At 51.6% G+C, this 23,541-nt stretch overlaps 2 protein-coding genes across 7 annotated transcripts in view; one reads left to right on the forward strand and one right to left on the reverse strand.

Moving 5' to 3' along the window:
- Positions 1-8,977, forward strand: part of DHX30 (DExH-box helicase 30) — a 35,607-nt gene extending 26,630 nt beyond the window's left edge. For 2 of the 3 annotated variants that reach the window (XM_069475624.1, XM_069475623.1), the window contains 16 exons: positions 600-901; positions 1,333-1,453; positions 2,166-2,315; positions 4,530-4,682; positions 5,006-5,842; positions 6,098-6,173; positions 6,258-6,362; positions 6,547-6,722; positions 6,910-7,116; positions 7,216-7,297; positions 7,371-7,564; positions 7,683-7,842; positions 7,973-8,130; positions 8,233-8,336; positions 8,416-8,555; positions 8,651-8,977. In XM_069475624.1, coding sequence (XP_069331725.1) covers positions 600-901; positions 1,333-1,453; positions 2,166-2,315; positions 4,530-4,682; positions 5,006-5,842; positions 6,098-6,173; positions 6,258-6,362; positions 6,547-6,722; positions 6,910-7,116; positions 7,216-7,297; positions 7,371-7,564; positions 7,683-7,842; positions 7,973-8,130; positions 8,233-8,336; positions 8,416-8,555; positions 8,651-8,904 — 3,219 coding nt within the window. In that variant the 3' untranslated portion in view covers positions 8,905-8,977. The remainder of the gene's footprint in view (positions 1-599; positions 902-1,332; positions 1,454-2,165; positions 2,316-4,529; positions 4,683-5,005; positions 5,843-6,097; positions 6,174-6,257; positions 6,363-6,546; positions 6,723-6,909; positions 7,117-7,215; positions 7,298-7,370; positions 7,565-7,682; positions 7,843-7,972; positions 8,131-8,232; positions 8,337-8,415; positions 8,556-8,650) is intronic. The other variant, XM_069475622.1, reaches the window with a different exon arrangement.
- A 2,862-nt stretch (positions 8,978-11,839) lies between these two features.
- MAP4 (microtubule associated protein 4) overlaps positions 11,840-23,541 on the reverse strand; it is a 205,785-nt gene continuing 194,083 nt past the window's right edge. For all 4 annotated transcript variants that reach the window (XM_069475625.1, XM_069475629.1, XM_069475627.1 and 1 more), the window contains 4 exons: positions 16,204-16,285; positions 14,243-14,355; positions 12,130-12,319; positions 11,840-12,006 (listed from right to left, as the gene is read on the reverse strand). In XM_069475625.1, the coding sequence (XP_069331726.1) occupies positions 11,999-12,006; positions 12,130-12,319; positions 14,243-14,355; positions 16,204-16,285 (393 nt within the window). In that variant the 3' untranslated portion in view covers positions 11,840-11,998. The remainder of the gene's footprint in view (positions 12,007-12,129; positions 12,320-14,242; positions 14,356-16,203; positions 16,286-23,541) is intronic.

A 23,541-nucleotide genomic window follows, 5' to 3' on the forward strand; every position in this document is an offset into this window, starting at 1 on the left:
GTGTTTACTGAAGCTTCCTAGATCACTATGCGAATGTATCTTCTGCTCACTTGTTGCCACGTAGGATTTTTTTTTTTCTAAATCTTATCATTTTCATCTATCAAAGTTAGGCATTTTTTGTTTGTTTTTGAGACAGTGTCTTGCTTTGTCACCTGGGCTGGAGTACAGTAGCATCATTCACAGCTCACTGCAACCTCAGACTCCTGGCTCAAGTGATCCTCCTGCCTCAGCCTCTGAGGAGCTGGGACTACAGGCGTGTGCCACCACGCCTGGCTAATTTTTTTTTTTTTTTTTTTTTAGAGATGGGATCTCACAATGTTGCCCAGGCTGGTCTCCAAACTCCTGGCCTCAAGTGATCCTCCTGCCTCAGTCTCCCAAAGTGCTGGGATTATAGGTGTAAGGCACCATGCCCAGCCAGAGCTAGGCATTTTTAAGTGTTCTCTCTATGCCTGGTTCTGGACTAGGGCTTGAAGTGGGTAGGCAGATGAAAAATTATGGCTCTATGACACAGGTGACTTATGGTGTAGCTGGACATGGCCCAGGTAGACTGAGGTGTGAAGATGTTATGGATCCTTATAACGTTCCTTTTCCCCTGCCAGGGCTGGGGTCTGCTGGGTCCCCGGAACGAGCTGTTTGATGCAGCCAAGTACCGAGTGCTAGCTGATCGCTTTGGCTCCCCGGCTGACAGCTGGTGGCGCCCCGAACCCACCATGCCCCCTACTTCTTGGCGGCAGCTGAATCCCGAGAGCATTCGGCCAGGGGGACCTGGGGGCCTATCCCGCTCTTTGGGCCGGGAGGAAGAGGAGGATGAGGAGGAAGAGCTAGAAGAGGGGACCATAGATGTTACTGACTTCCTGTCCATGACCCAGCAGGACTCCCATACCCAACTCAGGGACTCAAGGTATGGCTGGGGGCTGGGGGATGCAGGGGGCTGGCCGTATCTTGATGTGGGGATGTGTAGATGTTCCCTGCTAGCCTTCTCTGAGATGGGAGGGCACCTGCCCCACAGTTCAGCTTGTGTGTCCTATCACTCATTGACGTGTCTGCCCATTCTGGGGGGATGGCCAGCTGTGGTCTTGCACTGTGTGGCTGGGCTTTTGCAAAACAGCAGCATAGAGCCCTTCCTTCTGCTCTTTTATCTGTGTGAGGGAACTGAGGGAGCATTAGGCGATGTCTGCAAGAGGATCACAGGCAGAGCAAAGGTGCCCCGTTTCCCATCTGTCTCATGCCTCTTGGTTGCAGTGTCCTAGCCTCTGTGACTCAGAGCTTCAGGGAAATTCATTGGCCTGGGAAGAAAGACAACTTTTTCACCTAAACTTTTGGTCCTCTCAGGGGGGGTTCCTTTGAAATGACAGATGATGACAGTGCTATTAGGGCTCTGACCCAGTTTCCACTTCCCAAGAACCTTCTGGCCAAGGTGATTCAGATTGCGACGTCATCCTCCACAGCTAAGGTGAGTTGGGTCTTCTAGAAGTGTGTGGGTGGGGAGCTTGCTTGGTCGTGTCTGGTGTTCCCCAAAGACAGGGGCCTGGGAGCACAGAGGGGGCTTGTTTACCGAGCCCACATCTAGAGTAGCTGGAGGAGCTCCGGGTTCCTAGATGGTGAAGCGGTAGAGAACAGCACGGGAGCACAGGGTGTCGGCTGGGGACTGCAGGAGTGGAAGACTCGTGTCTGTTCAGGGTGGTGGGTTGTCAGTGGGGAGGAGGTTAGAGGTGTGGGTGACTGTCTTGCTGAGGTATGAATTTCTTTGTTGCTGCCAGGCTAAGGGGCTTTGGTTAATTAACACAGAGCTTCTGTCCAGGTGTAAGGCACTTTTGCTCCCCCTGGATGTGCCTGGTTTTAGCTTACGCTGACAGCTTCAACCCACAGCTTCTGTGAAGGTGCTGAGAGGACAGGGAAATAGAAGGGCAGGTAGTGTCATAGCCCAGACACCATCGTCTGCTGTGGAAGTCGAGGTACAGCAGGAGAAGCAAGCTCAGACTAGGGTGCCAAGCCCCAGGGGGCCTGCTTCTGGCTGTAGAGCAGCACTTTTAGTGTGGTTTGTGCTTGGCACCTGGTGAGATGGTGGTTGATTCCATCTCTGGATTCCTTGGCATTCTGAAAATGCCACAAGTCTCTTTTCATTCCCTGCCTTTTCATAACCATCTCTTTTGCCTTCCACATAGAACCTCATGCAGTTCCACACAGTGGGCACCAAGACCAAGCTGTCTACACTCACTCTGCTCTGGCCCTGTCCTATGACCTTTGTGGCCAAAGGGCGCCGCAAAGCAGAAGCTGAGAATAAGGCAGCAGCCTTAGCCTGCAAGAAACTGAAGGTGAGTCGGGGGGTCCCCGGTATGATGCATGAGGATGTCTTGCATCTCCTTTCTACCTGTGGCAAATTGGTCCACTTTTCTAGGAAATGAAACCTACCACATCAGGCCTTTTTGCCTGGGCACAATTATCTGGCATCCAAGCCTTGTTTATAGGCTCTGTGGCTGCTGTTGTCATGAATTCTCCAGAGCCCCTGTGCAGGTGCTTTCCCTGTGAGCCCAGCCTTTTCAACAGCGTTGGCTAGAACCTGGGTGAAGCCAGAAGAAGACTTGCTTGTCATTCTGAATGGCATAAAGCCATTCAGCGGTGGTGGGAGGGGTGGTGCCTGTGTTGAGAGGCAGACCTGATGTCCAGAAAGATCCTGATAGCTTGGTCTTTGTGGCCAAAATGAGCAACATGGCTTGTATCTGGGATGAAGACTGAGGAAGCAGTCAACATCAAAGTGAAGGCAATATTGGTTTACAGCTGGCAGTTTGCTTGAAGAGACTCTAGAGTTAGTGAATGCCATAGTAGTGGGGCTTAGCATTGTGCCTGACTGCCTCAGAAGTTGGTAGTCTAAACTCAGGTCAGTAGGGTTTTGTGTGCAGAACAGAGAGAAATAGGCCCTGCTTTACTCTGAGTGGTCAGGTGTACCTTTGATGCATTTGGCTCTGGGAACCACATTTTATTTTAATTTTTTGAGACAGTCTCGCTCTGTTACCCTGGGTAGAGTGCAGTGGCGTCATCATAACTCACTGCGTTTCAAACTCCTGGGCTCAAGTGATCCTCCCGCCTCAATCTCTAAAGTAGCTGGGAGTATAGGCGCATGCCATGATGCCCGGCTAATTTTCCTATTTTTAGGAGAGACGGGGTCATGCTCTTGCTCAGGCTGGTCTCGGACTGTTGAGCTCAAGAGATCCTCTTGCCTTGGCCTCCCAGAGTGCTAGGATTCCAGGTGTGAGCCACGGCGCCTGGCCCAAGGGAACTACATTTGAGATACAGCTTATGGTGAGAGGTAACAAGAACCTGGAGAAAGAAGAGGAAGAGGAAGCGGAAGGGAGGACAGGCAAGTGGTGAGAGAGAAGAGGGAATGGATAACACTACCTGTGGCCCAGGAGGGCAGAAGTAGGACTGTTAGGTAGAACTTTGAGTTCTGAATTTTAGCTTAGTATACAAGCACTGATGATCAGAAGCATCTTAGCGTGGTAGAGGCCAGGCCAGCTTCCAGTTGGGAGCAGCGTTGAGAGGGAAGCTGATGGCACGCGTCAGAGGGGCTGCCAGGGAAAACCCATGAAGTCCTGGGGGCTAGTGGTGGGGAGCCTGTTCCCGCAGCAGGAAGGCTGTTGTTGACACCTCCGTGGTACAGGGACTAGGTCCCTCTAATTTGCTTGAAGCCCTTACAGCTCATAGGGCCAGCAAATCCAGAGGAAGGGGATTGGTTCCCTTTGGAGGAGAGACTTCTTTAAGGAGGGAGTCTTTGATCTGGGCTTTGGTGGATGAACAGGGTCCAGACATTACAGGTGACACAAGACTGCAGGGAACAATGACTGTGGTTTTACCCATTTGCCTGAGGTGTTGGAATACCTTGTTTTATCTCTGGTGAGGTAGCTTAGGCATGTGGGGAAGATAGTGTTTTCATTCCAGTGGCTTGTTTTATCAAGTTGCATTAATAGACATTTACAGGAAATTCGATGTCCATCTGTATATGATGAGGTCCTAGATGGGACAGGTGCCATGCAGAGACCAGGAGGTGGGGTGGCAGCCTACCTGAAGGATCAGGGTTGGGGGGCTTTGGCGAGGCAGCAAAGGCAGAGGGAGTCTGTAGAGTGTGTGCTAGTATCATTGGGGGCCTGGCCCAGCTGGTCTCAGCGGCGCACGCTGGGAATTCGTGGAGGGGAGATTGGCCTGTCCGGCATTGTCGGGGGCTCCAGCTGCACAGGGTGAGGTTTCTCATAAGGGGCACCACCCCTGTTAGAGCTCTTCTGTTCTAACACATCAGGTTTAGCTTTTCTTGAATTAATTTTAACTAGTTCATTTTGAAAACTTATTATTTTGTTGAGATTTACATTTTCCCAGTTCTTAATTATTCCTTCCTTCACCATGTCTGCCAAAAACCAAAATCTCTTAGAAAAAAGAGTCTGCTCTGCACAAGTTCTCTCTTGGAGCTCCTGAGCATGTCTAGACCAGTTCCTGGGGAGACCAGAGCATAGACTGAGCCATACATGTCCCCTCTGCAGAGCCTGGGCCTGGTGGACAGGAACAATGAGCCGCTTACCCACGCCATGTATAACCTGGCCTCCTTGCGGGAGCTGGGTGAGACCCAGCGCCGACCGTGTACCATCCAGGTGCCCGAGCCCATCCTCCGCAAGATAGAGACCTTCCTGAATCATGTAAGAGGGCCCCGCCAACATCTTTCCCTGCCCCCCCAAACCCCATAGTCTGTTTCCATCTTCTCTAGACCGATGGCCTCCACCTGCGACAGGCAGTAGTAACTCCCCATTTTCCCTACTGAGGATGGAGCCTGGGATCCCCCTGCCCTGAGCAGCCCAGTATTGCACACGAGGGTCTCAGGGCAGTCACGGACTGAGTCCTCTGCCCAGCAGGTTGGGCCATAACATCTGACCCAGGTGAATCCTGTGGAGGGGCTGGTTGTATGTGAATGAGGAAAATGGTATTTCTCTTTCACTATTTTGCTTGCCTCCCTGCCCCCCAGTACCCCGTCGACAGTTCATGGACCTCCCCAGAACTCCGGCTGCAAAGTGATGACATCTTGCCCTTGGGCAAGGACTCAGGGCCCCTGAGTGACCCTATCACAGGCAAGCCCTACATGCCCCTGTCAGAAGCAGAGGAGGTGCGTCTGAGCCAGAGCCTATTAGAGCTGTGGCGGCGGCGAGGGCCAGTCTGGCAGGAGGTTCCTCAGCTACCTGTGGACCCACATCGGGACACCATTCTCAGTGCCATTGAGCAGCACCCGGTGGTGGTCATCTCTGGGGACACAGGCTGTGGGAAGACCACACGCATCCCCCAGCTGCTCCTGGAGCGCTATGTGACCGAGGGCCGCGGTGCCCGCTGCAATGTGATCATCACCCAACCTCGCCGCATTTCGGCTGTGTCTGTGGCACAGCGGGTCAGCCATGAACTGGGCCCTTCCTTGCGCCGGAACGTGGGCTTCCAGGTGCGGTTGGAAAGCAAGCCCCCAGCCCGAGGTGGGGCCCTGCTCTTCTGCACTGTGGGCATCCTGCTGCGGAAGCTGCAGAGCAACCCCAGCCTGGAAGGCGTGAGCCATGTCATCGTGGACGAGGTACACGAGCGGGACGTGAACACAGACTTCCTGCTGATTCTGCTCAAGGGCCTGCAGCGACTCAACCCAGCCCTGCGGCTGGTGCTCATGAGTGCCACGGGGGATAACGAGCGTTTCTCCCGCTACTTTGGTGGCTGCCCCGTCATCAAGGTGCCTGGCTTCATGTACCCTGTCAAGGAGCACTACCTGGAGGACATCCTGGCCAAGCTGGGCAAGCACCAATACCCACACCGGCACCGGCACCATGAGGTGAGGGATACTCCCACCCCATTCCACCCAGGGCTCTGGCCTTTCCTCTGTGGATTCCCCTCCTCCCTGTCCCTGTGGCTTGGTGGCCTCAGTTTCCTTGATAGAAACGGGGGAATAATCACGCCTGCGTGGCAAGTATGTGAGGATTGGAGTTGACATGTCAAGTGGCTCCGTCTCACTGAGTAACGGTGGCTGTGTCCTATGTGCGACCTCTTACCCTGTGCTGTGACTGTGGCCTCTCTTCCCCCACCCCAGTCTGAGGATGAATGTGCACTGGATTTGGACCTCGTGACTGATCTGGTTCTGCACATCGATGCCCATGGGGAACCAGGTGGGTGCTTCCCCCTCTGCCCCGTGCCCACCCCGACCCCCACGTGCAGGAGCATTGGCTCACGCCTGCAGGGCCCCTTTACAGGTGGGATCCTGTGCTTCCTGCCTGGGTGGCAGGAGATCAAAGGAGTGCAGCAACGCCTCCAGGAGGCCCTGGGCATACACGAGAGCAAGTACCTCATCCTGCCAGGTGAGAGCCCGGGTATAAGGAATGATGCATCCTCAGCAATGAGTCTTGCCCTCTGTCCTGGGGACTGACCCCACTGGGCCTCAGTTTCATAGAAATGGGGTCAAAATTCTTGCCCTGCCTTCATCTCAGGGGGTGGTTTTGGTGGAAGCAGCGCACATAACCAGGGTGTCTTGCTGCCCGCTAGTGCACTCCAACATCCCCATGATGGACCAGAAGGCCATATTCCAGCAGCCTCCAGTTGGGGTGCGCAAGATTGTCTTGGCCACCAATATTGCTGAGACCTCCATCACGATCAATGACATTGTACACGTAGTGGACAGCGGTCTGCACAAGGAGGAACGCTACGACCTGAAGACCAAGGTGGCCCCAGCCCAGATCTGCCTTAGACCTGCTTTGTGTGTCCCGAGAAGGCCATACTTGTAGGGTCTCAGTGTCCCTGTTTTGGTGGGGGATGGGGGGTGACTGGTGAAGGGTTATTTGAGATGTGGGAAAGCATTGAGGAAGGCCTGTGACGTCTGTGTTGCTGCTCACCTGTCCCCTCCCCCAGGTGTCCTGCCTGGAGACTGTGTGGGTGTCAAGAGCAAATGTAATCCAGCGCCGGGGCCGGGCAGGCCGCTGCCAGTCAGGCTTTGCCTACCATTTATTCCCACGAAGCCGGCTGGAGAAAATGGTCCCTTTCCAAGTGCCAGAGATCCTGCGCACGCCCCTTGAGAACCTGGTGCTGCAAGCCAAAATCCACATGCCTGAGAAGACGGTGCGGCAGGGGCAGGGTGGGGCGGGCCGGGCCGGGCCGGGCCTGGGGAACAGGCTGGTGGGAAGCAGGCTCACAGTGGGCTCTGGCTTGTCTTTGTAGGCAGTGGAGTTCCTGTCCAAGGCTGTGGACAGTCCAAACATCAAGGCAGTAGATGAGGCCGTGATCTTGCTCCAGGAGATCGGTGAGTGGGGGCCGGGCTGAGCTGGGCTGGGGAGTGGCTCTCAAGGTTGGGGCTGACAGCTGAGCTGTTGCAGGGGTACTGGACCAGCGGGAGTACCTGACCACCCTGGGGCAGCGCCTGGCCCACATCTCCACTGACCCCCGGCTGGCCAAGGCCATAGTGTTGGCTGCCATCTTCCGTTGCCTGCACCCACTGCTGGTGGTTGTTTCCTGCCTCACCCGGGACCCCTTCAGCAGCAGCTTGCAGAACCGGGCGGAGGTGGACAAGGTCAGACCCAGTCCCTTCCCGTAGCCCTCTGGCTCTCCCTTCTGACCCTCCACCGAACACTGTCCTAAGGGGCCTTCTCTGGCCCCTCTCCTGTGACCTGGGTACCTTCTTTTCCCAGGTAAAGGCACTGTTGAGTCATGACAGTGGCAGTGACCACCTGGCCTTTGTGCGGGCTGTAGCTGGCTGGGAGGAGGTGCTGCGTTGGCAGGACCGCAGCTCCCGGGAGAACTACCTAGAGGAAAACCTGCTGTATGCGCCCAGCCTGCGCTTCATCCACGGTCAGCCGCTGCCTACATCTGGTCTCCTCCTGAGCCCTTTACACCCTTCCTGCCCATACTGGCTGCCTGTCACCCCTGCCAGCCTTGTGGCCAGGGGGCCCCGGGTTTACTGTGCACTTTGCCTTCCCAGGACTCATCAAGCAGTTCTCTGAGAACATTTATGAGGCTTTCCTGGTGGGGAAGCCCTCAGACTGCACTCTGGCCTCTGCCCAGTGCAATGAGTACAGCGAAGAAGAGGAGCTGGTGAAGGGCGTGCTGATGGCCGGTCTCTACCCCAACCTCATCCAGGTGCTGCCTCCAGGAGGGAGTGGGAGTTGACCAGGTCCCAGCCTCCTTCCCTGTCCCCAGCTCCTTGCTCAGCCTCACCCATCTTTTTCTCCATTGCTGCAGGTGAGGCAGGGCAAGGTTACCCGGCAGGGGAAGTTCAAGCCCAACAGTGTCACATACAGGACCAAATCAGGCAACATCTTGCTGCACAAGTCAACCATTAACAGGTGGGGGGCAGGCAGGACTGGATGGGGTAGCTGGGAAGGGCCAGAAGGGAGTGGCCTCACTCAGCCCTATAATCCCTAGGGAGGCCACACGGTTACGGAGCCGATGGCTGACGTATTTCATGGCGGTCAAGTCCAATGGCAGCGTCTTCGTCCGGGATTCCTCCCAGGTGCACCCGCTGGCTGTGCTGCTCCTGACCGATGGGGATGTGCACATCCGTGGTGGGTGCCTGCAGGCCTTCTACCCCCACTGCTCTGTGTCTTGCTCCTCAGGTTGGCCTCACCTAGGCTCCTCACCGTCTTTTCTGTTCCCCCAGATGATGGGCGCCGGGCCACCATCTCCCTGAGTGACAGTGACCTGCTGCGGCTGGAGGGCGACTCACGCACAGTGCGGCTGCTGAGGGAGCTGCGTCGGGCCCTGGGCCGCATGGTGGAGCGGAGCCTGCGCAGCGAGCTGGCTGCACTCCCCCCCAGCGTGCAGCAGGAGCACGGGCAGCTGCTTGCGCTGCTGGCAGAGCTGCTGAGAGGACCCTGTGGCAGCTTTGACGTGCGCAAGACAGCTGATGACTGAGCCCTGCTTCTGCTGGGGCTGTGTACAGAGTGCAAATGTTTATTTAAAATAAAGTTCTATTTATCCCTTGTGAGCATTGCTATCCGCTAGGGGCTCCTCTCTCAGGGCCTCAGCACTCTGGGCCACAGTTCCCCAAACCAAGAGGAAGAAAAAGGAAGGTATAGGTAGACCGAGATGCTTGTTGGGGACAGGGCTGCCTGTGGCCCCAAGTCTTGTGGGGGAAGAGGGTTAGAGCCCCCCACCCCCAGAGTGGTGGTTTGAACCACCAGTGCTGTTAACCAGCTTGAACTGCTTGGGCCAGCCTGACCTAGTCTTTTGGCACAGCTGCTCCTATAGGTGCCCACCCCATTGGGAGCCCATCAGAACTGTCGCTGTTCTTGTAGGTTTGGACAGCAAGCAAGTGTTGAGCAGCCCCTTCCCAGGCAGATTGGGGATAGAGTTCCACAGGCCGCTGAAGCCCACTTAGACCCGAACCCTTGGTTTGCGTGGCAGCCCTTGCCACAAGCATAGTGGTACGTTCCTTTGGCCATATCCATAAGTTCACAGCTGAGGGGGCAGAGTGCTTAGGTCACCACGACAGTGTGCGCACAGCACACCAGTCTCAGGGAGGTGGCGGCAGCAGGGACGTAGATGTTAGAGGTGGAGACAAATCAAGGCACACAGAAGTGCAGGGCCTGTGTGAGGGGACATCAGGCAGCTTTATTTACTCTTAAAATTAAATTGTTACAAGAGTCACTGACAGCGGGTAATGGCTGTGCCATAAGCAAGTTGGGAAGTAACAGAAATGTCCCACACCCAAGTGGCTGCAGGGTAGTACATCACATAGGGGCCTCTGGTCCCCACCTGTCAGGCCAGCTTTCTCTGGTTCTCTGGCTTGTGGGATCCTTCAAGGGAGCTGTGACCAGACAACCTCTAAGAACACGGACCACGCCTGCTGCCCACCTAGAGAGCTTCCCACTGGGGTTACCTCCCCCCTCCCCACCCTTGGCCAAAGGAGTGAAAGGACTCAGAGCCTGTTGTCAATCTCAGCATCCTCATGACCCCAGGGTCAACACAAGGGAGGGCAGCAGGGCTGTCACCCCAGCTGTGTCTCCTTGCTACCCAACCCCTGTTGCTTCCTTCTCCCCAGTTTCATCTTGCCTCTTCCTCCTGCTGACAAAACACTGGTGCCCTAATGTCCCTGGCACGGCTGAAGCATTCTGCAGACAGTCTCTCGGGAGGAAAGCTGGTCCCCCTGGCTCAGGCAGCGCTTTTCCCACGAGGCCCCTGCAATTTCTTGGTATGTGCTGGGGGAGTTGGGAATATGCTATCAAACCTCCCTAGGTTAACTGCTACCTCAGAAAAGAGGGAGGATCTGTCAGGCCCAGAGATGCCCTCCCTATACATGGGGATCAAACCTGAACCTCAGTCAAGACCCCTACCTTCAGCTCCAAGGCATGCCGGGAGCGGAGGGGCAGAAGTCAGGAGGAGGGCCTGAGGGGCCAAGTCTGAGGCAGCCTCCTCAGAGGCAAATCTGCACTGCAGCAAATGCCTCTCCAGAGAAGTCCTTGGAAACTCCCAGGCCATTTCACTACAAACTTATGTTTTAATCCTTTATTAGAAACCATGCAAACTTTAATACAAAAAATACAAGTGCAATAAGAATCTTTGTGTCAATACAATTCCCAGGATTTCTCATCATTGCAGCCATCCCACGACCGGGCCTAGCTGGGACCCCCACCCGCAGACCTCACCTCTCCTCCCTCCCCTCTCCAGTCAGGCTATACGGGAATTGGGGTGGCCTCAGTCTCATGTCTTTTATTTTTAAATTTCCAGACTTGATTCCCCACTATCCACATGAGTTCTGGACATCTTAGGCCCCCCTGGACACAAGCAAGGGCTTAAGTGTCCTAGGCTGCAGGTGCAGGCCAGAAGGATTTTGGACTTCCACGGCCCTTTCCTGTTTCTCAGGCCCTGGCCTTGTATCCCAGGGCTGACCACCAGATCCCAGGGAATGAGACAGACAGAGATGCCCAAACCAGCCTCTTGGTTAGAAATGAAAAGCAGCATACACACAAAATGCCAAAACCACCAGTCCACAGTCTGACCAGCCCGTAGTGTGCCTGACCCGCTCACCAGCCACAGCCGCCGCACCTCACTTCCCTGCCGACACCATCTCCAGGGCCCCGAGCTGCCCAAAGGGCAGCTCCCAAAGCCTGACGTCCTCCTGCGTGGAGGCTTAAGGATCTCCCCTCCCTGTTTCCTTTAACACCTACTGAGGACTTTCATTTAGACATGGCTTCAACCTGTAAAACTATTCCACCAGTTTATAGGTTATTAGAAAATAAAAGGATAAAATAAGAAAAAGAAAAATATAACAGCAGCTAGGCAGGTATGGTAAGCAGCGGGGCCAGGCAGCACTGACCCCTGACTAACTTGGGGCAGGGCAGCAAGAGGGGCCCGAAACCACCTGGGTGCCATTGTGGGGTCAAAGGGAGAGGCGGTGGCTTAGCATGCTCTAGAAGACACAGTCAGCATCCAGTCATCACCTGGAATCCGCCTCCACTCTTCCCTCCAGGTAGATCCAGGGAGGAGGGAAGGCATGTCAGTTTCTTTTGGGTTTGGTCCAAAAAACCAAACAAAGGAGGTTGGAATCCTATTCCCCCTCCTAGACCCCACCATAGCCCCACCCGCCCCATTCCCCTCCCTAGCGCCTCCAGCAGTGGTGCAGTGAAGGGACAAGAGCGAAGCAGGGAGCTGGGCGTGGGGCAGGGACTGAAAGGCGGTGTGGGGGCGGGGCTGTGGCTGCCCTGGGCAAGCAAGGCAGGAGGGAAGGAGGCCCAGGGGGCTGCCCAGAGCCTAAGCGCTCACAGGTCTAGTAGACAGCCCGGGAGAGGGAGCCCAGGGCCCGGGAGCCTGAGCTGGGGCCTCCAGGGAAGTGGGGGGGGCGGGAGACAATGTCGGCCCCATGGTCGGTGCGGGCCCTGGCATTTGCCCGGAACGTCAGCCTGTAGGTCTCAATCTGCAGTGACACGGGAGGAAGGAAGGGAGAGGGTAACGGGGGAGACAAGAGGGGGAACACAGGGGAGACGGAGACGAGACCAGAATGTCATCATTAGATGCCTGGAAAATAAAAGGTTACTTTGTTAAAATTAGGCCACACTCTAGTCAAAATACAAAGGAGTTTCAATTTGCGGCCAGTGGCAGGGCCCCTGGCTGGCCCTTAGGCCCAGCCCAGCCACTTACTTGTCTCCTGGATCTGGCTGTCCAAGGTCTGGGCCTCCCTTTGGTCACCACCCCCTGACAGGGTGGTGTGGCCACTGAGGCCACTGGCTGAAGTAGGGGCGCCAGCTTCAGGCGCTGCCTCAGAGATGGCCAGCTCCTCCCCAGCGGGGGGGCCCGGACACGGAGGGGCCTCGCTGCCACCGCCCTCAGTCTACAATGAAACAGCAGGGGAGACAGTGCAGGGTCAGTCGGGGAGGGAGTGGAATGGGGTGACGGTGGTGGGTTTTACACGCAGCCCCCACCCTTGCTGTCCCAGCACCCACTGGCTCAATGTGCAGTCACTTGGAGAATCTAGACCATGCGGCCCCCAGCCCCTGTTCCCACCCCCACCTGTGAGACCAACTCCTGAGGGTCAGGAGTGATGGGCTAGTGACACTCTTAGAGCCCCCCTGTGACACTCAAGGCTTTGTGAAGCATTTCTGAGCGGAGAGGTACCAGGCCTCTCAACAAGGCTGGTACCAAATAAAAAGTAGCTGTGACAAAAAAAAAGTCAGCAATGAGCCTGAAGAGCAACGTTCAGATGGTGGGCCCGGACCTGCTCAGGAAGCAGCAGTGCCACAGGCTAGTTAGGAATGTCCCCGAGGGGTACAGCCTGCCACTTGTCAGCGCCGGCACAGCATGTGCTCAGAGAAGGGTCAGTCACTCATGGGTGCCCCTGCCCATGCCTCTGGTCACACAGCACAGACACTGAGGCCTCTTCTGTGCTGGGCACTATTCTGGGGCCCAGGGGCCCCGGGGAGGCAGGAAGAAGGTGTCTAAGAGGTACGACCCAGGGAGACTTCGAGGGCCTGGAGGGCTTCACGGGAGGAGGACATTTTGGGGACACTGAACACTCAGTGTGAGTAAAGCGGTAAAGAGAGAGTAACAGTGGGAGGCCACACGTGAGCTGGAAAGCCTGTGTCTCTGAATGCCCAAAAAGTGACAAGGGAGACTTCACAGTGGTTTTTAATCAGAGCAGTGAAAGAAACAGGCCTCTGTATTAGAAATATAATTCCAGAAATAATTAAGGGAGATAATGTGAATATAGGAAAGAACACAGAAAGGCCCAGGTGTTGAGCAGTGGGCCTGAGAGCGCAGCCATGTGCACTGAGCAGAAAAAAAAAAAAAAAAAAAGCCCAGGTGAGAATTCTGGTTCACACTCGTTTGCTGTGTGACCTTGGACAAGAGACTAAAAGCTGAGTTCATGCCCCACTGAGATAGACTTGATTCAGAACAGAATGAAGAACGGCATCCTCATAAGGTGTGGGGGACATGAACCGAGAGCCTGTGACAGGACCCCCCGAAATGTTCACGGAAACTGACTGGAGCTTGAGTCATAGCACCGAGAAAGGATGGGACAAAGGGACGGGGAGGGACCAGCACTGGGCAAGCAGAGGCAGGAGCAGAGGCCCTGAGAAGCTGCAGCTACCCTTACGCTTGGAAGCCTGCAAGGTGCTGCTCCCATGGGTCCCCCCACCCACGGATGACATGAACAGAGGACAGACAGCATCTTGGCACACAGAGGGATCCACAGTACTGTGAAGGAGGAAGGGAGGAAAGAGGGGAGAGAGGGAAGGGAGGAGAGGCCCAGCCGGTTCGGGGATGGGAAGCTCTGCCTCGTGGACTCTCTCCCGGAGCCCGGGGTGGGGCAGGCCATGTGCAGGCCCTGCAGAGGCAGCTGCTGTCACTGGCAGTTGAAAATGTGCTCTCCTGCTCCCAGACCAGGAATGGAGCCTGACAAGGGACAGGAAACCACATTCCCCTCCTCATGAGACAGCTAGGGAGAGCTCGCCGTGTGATGACCTGTGCCCCAGCACACAGTCCCTCTAAAAATGGCTGAAATGGGCTCAATAAGGAAGGCAGGCCAGCGCCTCCAGCTGACAGGTGAGACGGGGCTGGGCTGGGGCCTCTACACCTCTCCTGCCTCGCTCAGGGCTGATGATGGACGATGGGAGAACAGCAACGGTGTGGGTGAATACATGACTCCTGAAGAGACTGAGGGGCGGTGACAGGCGCCTACCTGCCGGGACCTTGACCCTAGCTGCACAGTCCCCACCCCTCCCCAGCTGTGTCTCCCTGGTGACCCACTTGCTACCTTCACGGCACCTCCTGCAGGTAGGTGGCCCACATTATCGAGGGATCCCACCTTCGCCTGGGCCTTCTCCTTGAAGTTCAATTTCTGACTTTCAATCTTGACATCTCCTCCACCTGGAACCAAAAAGGAATTGGTCACTTAAGGGGGGCAGAGAAATATCCCAGCAGGCAAAGCCAGGAGTCTAGAATAGAAACTTGAGCTTGGCCAAAGACTGGTGATGTGTACAATCTAGAAATGGGAAAGAATGTGATCTGCTCCTGGTGGCTGTGAGGGCAAACGAGGAACTGTGAACAAGCTTGTCCAAATGGGGCTTCTCTTACTAAAGCAAGGCTGAGGCAACCTCTCCATCTAGCCAGTGGGAATACCTCCATAGAGGAGGACAGCCATTCTCGCCATCACCCCAGCTGGCAGCTGCACACCAGGCTTGGGCGGAACCAGGGCGCAAAGCACAGCTTCTAGGGAGAACCCTCCGAAGGTGCCAAGATGAGCAGCTGCCTTGGATTCTCTTGGCAGTGTGACGACCCCTCCAGCTACCCAGGTCATGTTCCTAGTGTTTCTGAGACACAGCCTCACTGAAGTCTCAGGAACGTCCTATCAGGGTCCTGACCCTTGTTTCACAGCTGCTAAAACTGATGCTAGAAAAGAGAAGTGACAGGCTGAAAGTCGCCACCAAAAAGGACTGACAGGGACAGGTTGTAAAAACTGTCTGAGTCCCTTAGCAGAACCACGCTGTAGTGGAAAGAAGGAAGGGCAGAAAGGAGAGGCCCCCGGACTGTGAGCTGAGAAAGGGCAGTCATGGAGCAGGTCAGCCCCAGTCTAGCACCCTCGGATGGGGCAGGGAGGGAAGGTGACCTGTACACAATGGCAGGGTTCAGAGCTCCCGGGGACCCAGCCCCTCCCGAGGCCCAGCAGCTGGCTTCCTTTGAGTCCTTCTCTTGTTCTACCTTCCTCTCAGCTCATATCGCAGACCTCAGCGCCCAGCTTCTGGCTGAAGTCTCCAGGTTTCCTACACACCGGAGTTCTAGCCCTGGCAAAACTACACCCTAACTGACTCATTGTCAGTAGGAAAGGAGGCATCTCACAAGAGTAGATTTTCCAGATAAAAGAAAAAAGTGACGGTTAGTTAAGGATCAAACTGTTTCTATCTTTTTTAATAGAGCACATTCTAAAGTGGATCAGTTGTTGAGAAGGGAGTTTTCTTTGCCTTCACCTTAACTGGCCCACGGGGGCTGCCCTTCTGAGATGCCTTATCTGCCAGCCAGTGTGCCCGCTGCCGCAGCAACACTGCCCCACCTCCCAACTGCTGCAGACCCAGGGACCAGGACACACGAGGCTGTGAAGGTGCTAGCCAAGGCAAGAGCCCAGGCTCTGTTCAGAGGCCTTTATGGGGACACTAGGCCAACTGTGTTGCTGGAGGGAAACTGCACTGCTGCAGTTGCAAGCTCGGTGTCCGTGGGCCTAAGCAGCAGTGCTGAACGCCTCCCACTCTCTTGCCAGGGCTAGTGGCTCGTACTTCACTGCTGGGAGCACTCTTTGCTCCTGAATCTGTCTGACAGGCGAGTCTTGACCACTGCTCTCTACAGAGCTCCTTCAGTATTAGCTCCTAGAATACTCGTCTGGGAGGCTGAGCCAGGTCCTCAGCCTAGAGCACACAGTTCCCTCAGGTCTAGGCCAACAGTGCCAAGCCCATGGCAGGTCAAGAGTGCCGGTGCATATGGCAGCCTTGACAAACTGTTCCTCCTCCACTGAGAAGTTAACATCCTAACTCCCCCTCTCTGACAGGGACTGAGGACTGTGCTGTTTCCACTGCTGTATCCTGGATGGGAGATGGCTCGATGAGTCTTTATGGAATGATAGAGACACAAGGATGAAACCCTCCCTAGCCAGAGGGCTGTACAGCTGGCCCACAGCAGGACCACCCACCCTGGGACTCCCAGTTGGGCAAGAGAGGCACCACTTACCAGGCTTGTGCTTGATGTTAGCCTTGGACCCACATTTGGAGGAGACCTTAGAGATGTCCACTTTCTTGTTCTGAATCTGAACCTGAGAAGGACATGAAGGAATCATTACCTCAGAAGGAGGGTATATTGTCAGGGCCAAACCCATGCTACCTTTATAATCTTCTCCATGTTCGAGGTTTTGCTCTCTCTCTGTAAGCCTCTATCTCAGTGAGTTCAAGGTCAGAGTCACCTCCCAAAGTGCTTAAAACAGCCCTTGATCTATCCTGGCCCTGCTTTTCTAGAATTACAGGCATGAGCCACTGCACCTGACCCTGCTCTTCACTTCTGATCCCACCCTCCAGCCAGACCAGACCACTGTTTCCCACATACACAGGCCTTCCCATGCAGACCCTGTCTATGCATGGCCCACAGAGTTCTTCTGCCATCTTTCCAGGTCCAAAAACCAACACCAAGGCTCCCCTGAAATGTCCCTTCTGTTCCACATTAAAATCTTACCTGTCAACTCCTTGCCTAGAGAAACATGGAATAACATACTTCCAGTTCTTATCAATGTATTTCCCCCTCAGCCATATATACACACACATACATGATTTTGTATTCCTGCTTAATCCATGTTATAATAATATTCCCACAGAAGATGGGAAATGCAAAAAAAAAAAAAAAGGGCCACATCATAATCTACTCTATAATATCCCATATAAACCCAACCATATTCCTAATATTGAGCATCTAGGTTACTTTCAGTTTTTCACTACTATTAAATATAAACATGGCAGCAATGAATATCCTTGTGAATACAGTCACGTGTTGCTTTAGGATGGGGATATATTCTGAGAAATATGTCATTAGGTAATTCCATCATTGTGGGAACATCAATAGTGTCCTTACACAAACCTAGACGGTAGATGGCACACCCAGGCCGTAGGTGTAGCCTAGTGCTCCTGGGCTACAAACCTGTACAGCATGTTACTATACTGAATATTGTAGGCAACTGTAACACAATGGGAAGTATTAATATTTTTGTGTCTGAATATCTTCAAACACAGAAAAGGTACAGTAAAAATACGGTATTATAATCTTATGGGACCACTGTTGTATATGTGGTCTGTCGTTGACGGAAACTTCATTATGTGGCCGATGACTGTAGAGGTCTTTGCAACTCTGATGACTTCTTCAGGCAAGATTCCCCAGAAGTTTAGTTACCCAAAGATTCAGAATGGACGGTTTTAAGGTTTGTGATGCCAATAAAGCAAAACCTGCTCTTCTGCTATGTGAGGACATGGCGAAAAGACAGACAGGCATGAGCCAGGAAGTGGGGTCTCACTAGACACTGAATCTGCCAGTGCCTTACTCCTGCACTTCTCAGCCTCCAGAACTATGAGAAATAAATTTCTGTTGTTAATAAGCACCCAGGAGAGACAAGCCACTGGACATATACCAGACATCTATCAAGACTCAAGTGATCTGTGGAGTAAATTGATGACCTGCAGAGCAAGCAGCCAGCAGAGCAGCCACGATGACGACTCAAGCAGGTTCCCGAGTCCTTGAGCACGGGAAGAAAGCCTCCAGAATTAGGAGCAGAACACGAAGGAGCAGGATGTTGGCTGAAATCAACTCCTAAGAGGCTTGGAGTCCAGCAAGAAGGGTGGGTGGAGTGGCTTATTTCTCCCTCCCTGACATCTCTGGCAGTCAGTGGGCTCCTGAGCTGCTGCAAAGCTCTTCTACCCTCACGAGCCCAGAAGCTGCTGCCACTAGTGAACGGGAGCTTGGTGAGGACGAAGCACCAGGCAGCCGGTGCCCTTGGGATCATTTCCCATCACCGTAGACCCAAGCTCAGACGGCAGGCGCTATATTGCTTCTCTACCCACTGTGCACCTTTGTCCTCCCCAGGAGGCTTCAGCCCCTCAGATTTCGTGTCATTCATTCCCACACAAACATTTCCCAACTCCGGCCCAGAATGTGGGAGCCACAGGGGGCTGGTGGGTCCTGGAGGAGTTGTGTTACCCCAGAGTTTGGACATTCTGGGTGGGCTGCCTTCTGGAGAGAGGGACAGAGATGACCAGAGTGCTAGCTTTCTTCCATGAACTGTAAGGCGAAAGCATCAGGTAACTTACAAAGGAAAACCTGTCAGACTAACTGCAGACTTCTCAACTGAGACCTTGGTCAGAAGAGATTGAGGCCCCATTCTCAATCTTCTGAAACAGAATAATGGCCAGCCTAGAATTGTGTATCCTGCAAAACTAAGTTTCTTTCTTTCTTTTTTTTTGAGACAGAGTCTCGCTCTGTTGCCCGGCTAGAGCGAGTGCCATGGCGTCAGCCTAGTTCACAGCAACCTCAAACTCCTGGGCTAAAGCAATCCTCCTGTCTCAGCCTCCCAAGTAGCTGGGACTACAGACATGCGCCACCATGCCTGGCTAATTTTTTCTATAGATATTTTTAGTTGGCCAGATAATTTCTTTCTATTTTTAGTAGAGATAGGGTCTCACTCTTGTTCAGGCTGGTCTCGAACTCCTGACCTTGAGCGATCCACCTGCCTCAGCCTCTCAGAGTGCTAGGATTACAGGCGTGAGCCACCGCGCCCGGCCAAAACTAAGTTTCTTATAGGAGGGAGAAATAAAGACTTTCTCAGACAAGCAAAAGCTGAGGGAATTTGTCAAGACCAGACCTGCCCTCCAGAAGTACTCAGATCTGCATTATACATTGATCATCACAACAGACACCCATCAGTGCAAAACCATCCAAAAGCTAAAGTTCAGGGCCCAGATACCATGATGGCTTGAGAGCTAAAACAAAGCAATAAGGTTCTACCCAACAGGATGAACAGAAATCCATTACATTTGTCAATTCTTTCAATAAATGTGAATGGCTTGAATTCCCCACTGAAGAGACACAGAATGGCTGAATGGATAAAAAAAATACAAGCCAAGTATCTGCTGTCTCCAGAAAATGTCTCTAACCAAAAAGATTCATTCAGACTCAAGGCGAAGGGATAAAAAACAACATTCCATGCAAATGGAAACCAAAAGAAAGCTGGTGTAGCAGTTCTCTTATCAGATAACATAGACTTCAAATCAACAAAAGTAAAGAAAGACAAAGACGGTTATTATATAATGGTGAAGGGAACAATTCAACAAGAAGACATAACAATCCTAAATATCTATGTACCTAACACAGGTGTGCCCAGATTCACAAAGCAAACCCTACTAGATCTAAACAAAAGGATAAACAGCAGCATTATAATAGCCGAGGACTTCAACACCCCACTGACAGAATGGGACAGATCCTCCAAACAGAAAATAAACAAGAAACAATGGACTTAAACAGGACTCTAGAACAAATGGGCCTACAGACATTTACAGAACATTCTACCCCCAAACTACTGAATATATTAATACATTCTTCTCATCAGTTCATAGAACATTCTCTAAGACTGATCACATCCTAGGCCACAAAACATGTCTCAACAACAAAAAAAAAATAGAAATTATACCATGTATCTTCTCAGACCACAGTGGAGTAAAATTAGAAATCAATTCCAACAGAAACATTCAACTCTACACAAAGTCATGTAAACTAAACAACCTGCTGCTGAACAATTATTGGGTCAAGGAGGAAATTAATATGGAAATCAAAAGATTCTTTGAACTAAATGACAAAGTGGACACAGGTCACCAAAATCTCTGGGATGCTGCAAAAGCAGTCCTAAGAGGAAAATTCATGGCCTTCAATGCCTATGTCCAAAAGACAGAAAGATCACAAATCAACCAACAATCTAATGAGTCATCTCAAGGAATTGGAAAAGGAAAGCAAATCAATTCCAAACCCAGCAGAAGAAAAGAAATAACTAAGGTCAGAGCAGAACTAAATGAAATCGATAACGGAAGAACTATACAGAAGATTAATGAAACAAAAAGTTCTTTGAAAAGATAAAATCAACAGGCCTCTTGCTATATTAACCAGCGACAGAAAAGAAAGGACCCTAATAAAGTCAATCAGAAATGAAAAAGGGGATATTACAACTGATACCATGGAGATACAAAATATCATCTCTGAATATTATAAAAATCTCTATGTACATAAACTTGAAAAATTTGAGGAAATGGACAAATTCCTGGAAACATACAACTTCCCTAGGCTCAATCAGGAAGAAATAGAACTCCTGAACAGACCAATATCAGGTAATGAAATTGAAGCACCAATAAAAATTTTCCAACAAAAAAAAAGTCCAGACCAGAGGGTTTCACAGCTGAATTTTACCAAACCTACAAGGAACCTGTACTTGTACTGCAGAAACTATTTCGTAACATTGAGAAGGGGGCCGGGCGTGGTGGCTCACGCCTGTAATCCTAGCACTCTGGGAGGCCAAGGTGGGCGGATCGTTTGAGCTCAGGAGTTCGAGACCAGCCTGAGCAAGAGCGAGACCCCGTCTCTACTAAAAATAGAAAGAAATAATATAGACAGCTAAAAATATATATAGAAAAAATTAGCCGGGCATGGTGGCACATGCCTGTAGTCCCAGCTACTCGGGAGGCTGAGACAGGAGGATCCTTTGAGCCCAGGAGTTTGAGGTTGCTATGAGCTAGGCTGACGCCATGGCACTCACTCTAGCCTGGGCAACAGAGTGAGACTCTGTCTCAAAAAAAAAAAAAAAAAAAAAAAACATTGAGAAGGAAGGAATCCTCCCCAACTCATTCTACAAAGCCAATATCACCTTGATACCAAAACCAGGAAAGGACGCAACAAAAAAAGAAAACTACAGACCAAGGTTCTTGATGTCAAACTCCTTTCCAGAAATGCAGTAACAATTAATACCTCCACTGGCATAACTTACGTGTTTCTTACTCACCATAACTTCCCAGCACTGGATATTCTCATTAAAGAAAAAACCTTGCTAATTTGTAAGAGAAAAATGCTTTCTGAAGGTTGCCTTTTTGCCTATGCTTATTAACCATATGTATAATATGCCCCCTCCCTCTCCTGGGATTACTCCTTCTCTTTCACCAGCCAGTAGAAAAGCACTTCTGGGAACAACTGTATGTGTTCCCAAGGCCTGTCCCTAGAAGCCTGGAACTCTACATCAGTGGCCACTATGCCTAATGTGCTGTTTTGCTCCCTATAGCCTCCCCTTAGGGCCTTTCACTTAGCTGACATTCTGTCCATGTTTGGGGAATAACCAAAAGGATGAACTGCTTTATCCAGAATGAATCATGGTACAGATATGCTTTGAGACTGGAGACTGGTTTGGGTGTTCTCTATACTTGGTCTTGCTTTTAAGTTGGCTAACAGATTTTCATCACTGTTCATTCTGTGGGAGCTTTGGGAAAATATCTCAGCACCAGGAGGATGGTACAGCTTTAAATTAGGGAACATTATAGCCATGAGCCCTCTGGGTTCCTGGATAGGGATTCCAGGGTTCCTGTGAGTGGACCAGCTGTTCTTGGTACTGTAGAGGAACCTGGCTTCCCAATGCAATCAAACTCCATTCGGCGGTCCACTGGGCCCTGACAGCAGGTGCCACAGTGTTCTGGTGGGGTTCCACCACAATCTGTTACATGGCAAGCTACCTTCTTGGGCCCTGTCTTCCTTTCTTTGGTGTCAGAAAATATGGTCTTAACCATGTTCTAAGAGGACAGATGTGGTGTCACCTGTAATTTTGCATTTCTACCCATAGCCCAAGGCTTGACACAGAATAACTACCCATAATCATTAGCTTGCCTGAGCTGTTCTCACTCTTGCCTCTAGAACTCTGCTCATGCTGTTCTCCAGCCAACAAACCCATCACATTCTCTTCCCCATCCTTCAAAGACCAGCTCAAAGGCTGCCTTCTTCAAAGCCTCACATGGCTCTCTCTTTAATCCATTGCTTTCTCACATCATCTCTTAAAGGCATACAACAAGGAACTGTACAGTAATTGCTTCACGTGTTCAATAATCACAGAGTAACTGCTACTGTGACAACACAGCCTCTACTTTGTCTCACTTTTCCAAATAGGCTGCAATTTTCTCTATACAGGAACAATTTTTTCTTTTTCTCCTAAATCTATAGTTCATTCCACAGATATTTATAAGTATGTCCAAAATGGAAGCTTACGATACAGTATAGATACCTCCTAAATGGGAAGTGGAACTCTCCAGTTAGAGAGATGGTAGTGAAACCACTGGAAATGATTTATCTGGGGTTACAACAATATATCTTGTTTATATTTGTCAGGGGAAAAAATGGGTAATTCAAGAAGAGCGGGCCATGAAAGGGCAATGGCGCAATCACAGCTCACTGCAGCCTTGAATTCCTGGGCTCAAGCAATCCTCCTGCTTCAGCCTCTTGAGTAGCTGGGAGTATAGACATGCACCACCAGGTCTGGCTAATTAAAAAAAAAAAAAAAAAAAAAAAAAAAAAAAAATTTTTGGCCGGGCGCGGTAGCTCACGCCTGTAATCCTAGCACTCTGGGAGGCCGAGGTGGGCGGATCGTTTGAGCTCAGGAGTTCGAGACCAGCCTGAGCAAGAGCGAGACCCCATCTCTACTAAAAATAGAAACAAATTATATGGACAGCTAAAAATATATATAGAAAAAAAATTAGCCGGGCATGGTGGCACATGCCTGTAATCCCAGCTACTCGGGAGGCTGAGGCAGAAGGATCGCTTGAGCCCAGGAGTTTGAGGTTGCTGTTAACTAGGCTGATGCCACGGCACTCTGGCCCGGGCAACAGAGTGAGTCTCTTGGCCCGGAAAAAAAAAAAAAAAAAAAAAATTACGAGTAAAGAAAAGATAGAGGGGGGACTTGTAGAGTAAAAGAAACATAAGATTAAAAGAGACATATCCTATATTATTTTATAAATCTCTCATTAGTACATATTATTGATATATATTAATATATGTATCTATATATGTTTTAAAGAGTCCTTATTCTTCAAACTTATACATGGAAATATTTTCAGATGAATGCTATATCTAGGACTGGCTTCAAAATACATAAATAAACCAAGACTGGCCATGCAGATAGTAAATGAAGCTGGGTAAAAGGTATATTAAGTTCATTTTATATTTTTTCTACTTCTGTATGTTTGAAAATTTCCATAATAAAAAGTTCTTAAAAGCTTAAATGAGCCCCACTCACTTAACATGGCCGATCACCTCTAAGGTACAGCTCTCCCTCCTTAGGCTGGGAGGATGGCTTCCAAATGATTTCCCCACCTATCTTCCCCAGGCCAACCACCTCTGCTCTATGCTCTGGCCTCAGGTAACCATGTGCTGCTTCTCTAGCCAAGGATGTGGACCTCTTTTGCAGGATGGACCAAATGCCCCCTTCTCAGGGAAGCCTGATAGCCAGCAAAAGCTAGG

This window comes from Eulemur rufifrons, chromosome 7, assembly GCF_041146395.1.
Source record: "Eulemur rufifrons isolate Redbay chromosome 7, OSU_ERuf_1, whole genome shotgun sequence".
NCBI classification, from domain to species: Eukaryota; Metazoa; Chordata; class Mammalia; order Primates; family Lemuridae; genus Eulemur; species Eulemur rufifrons.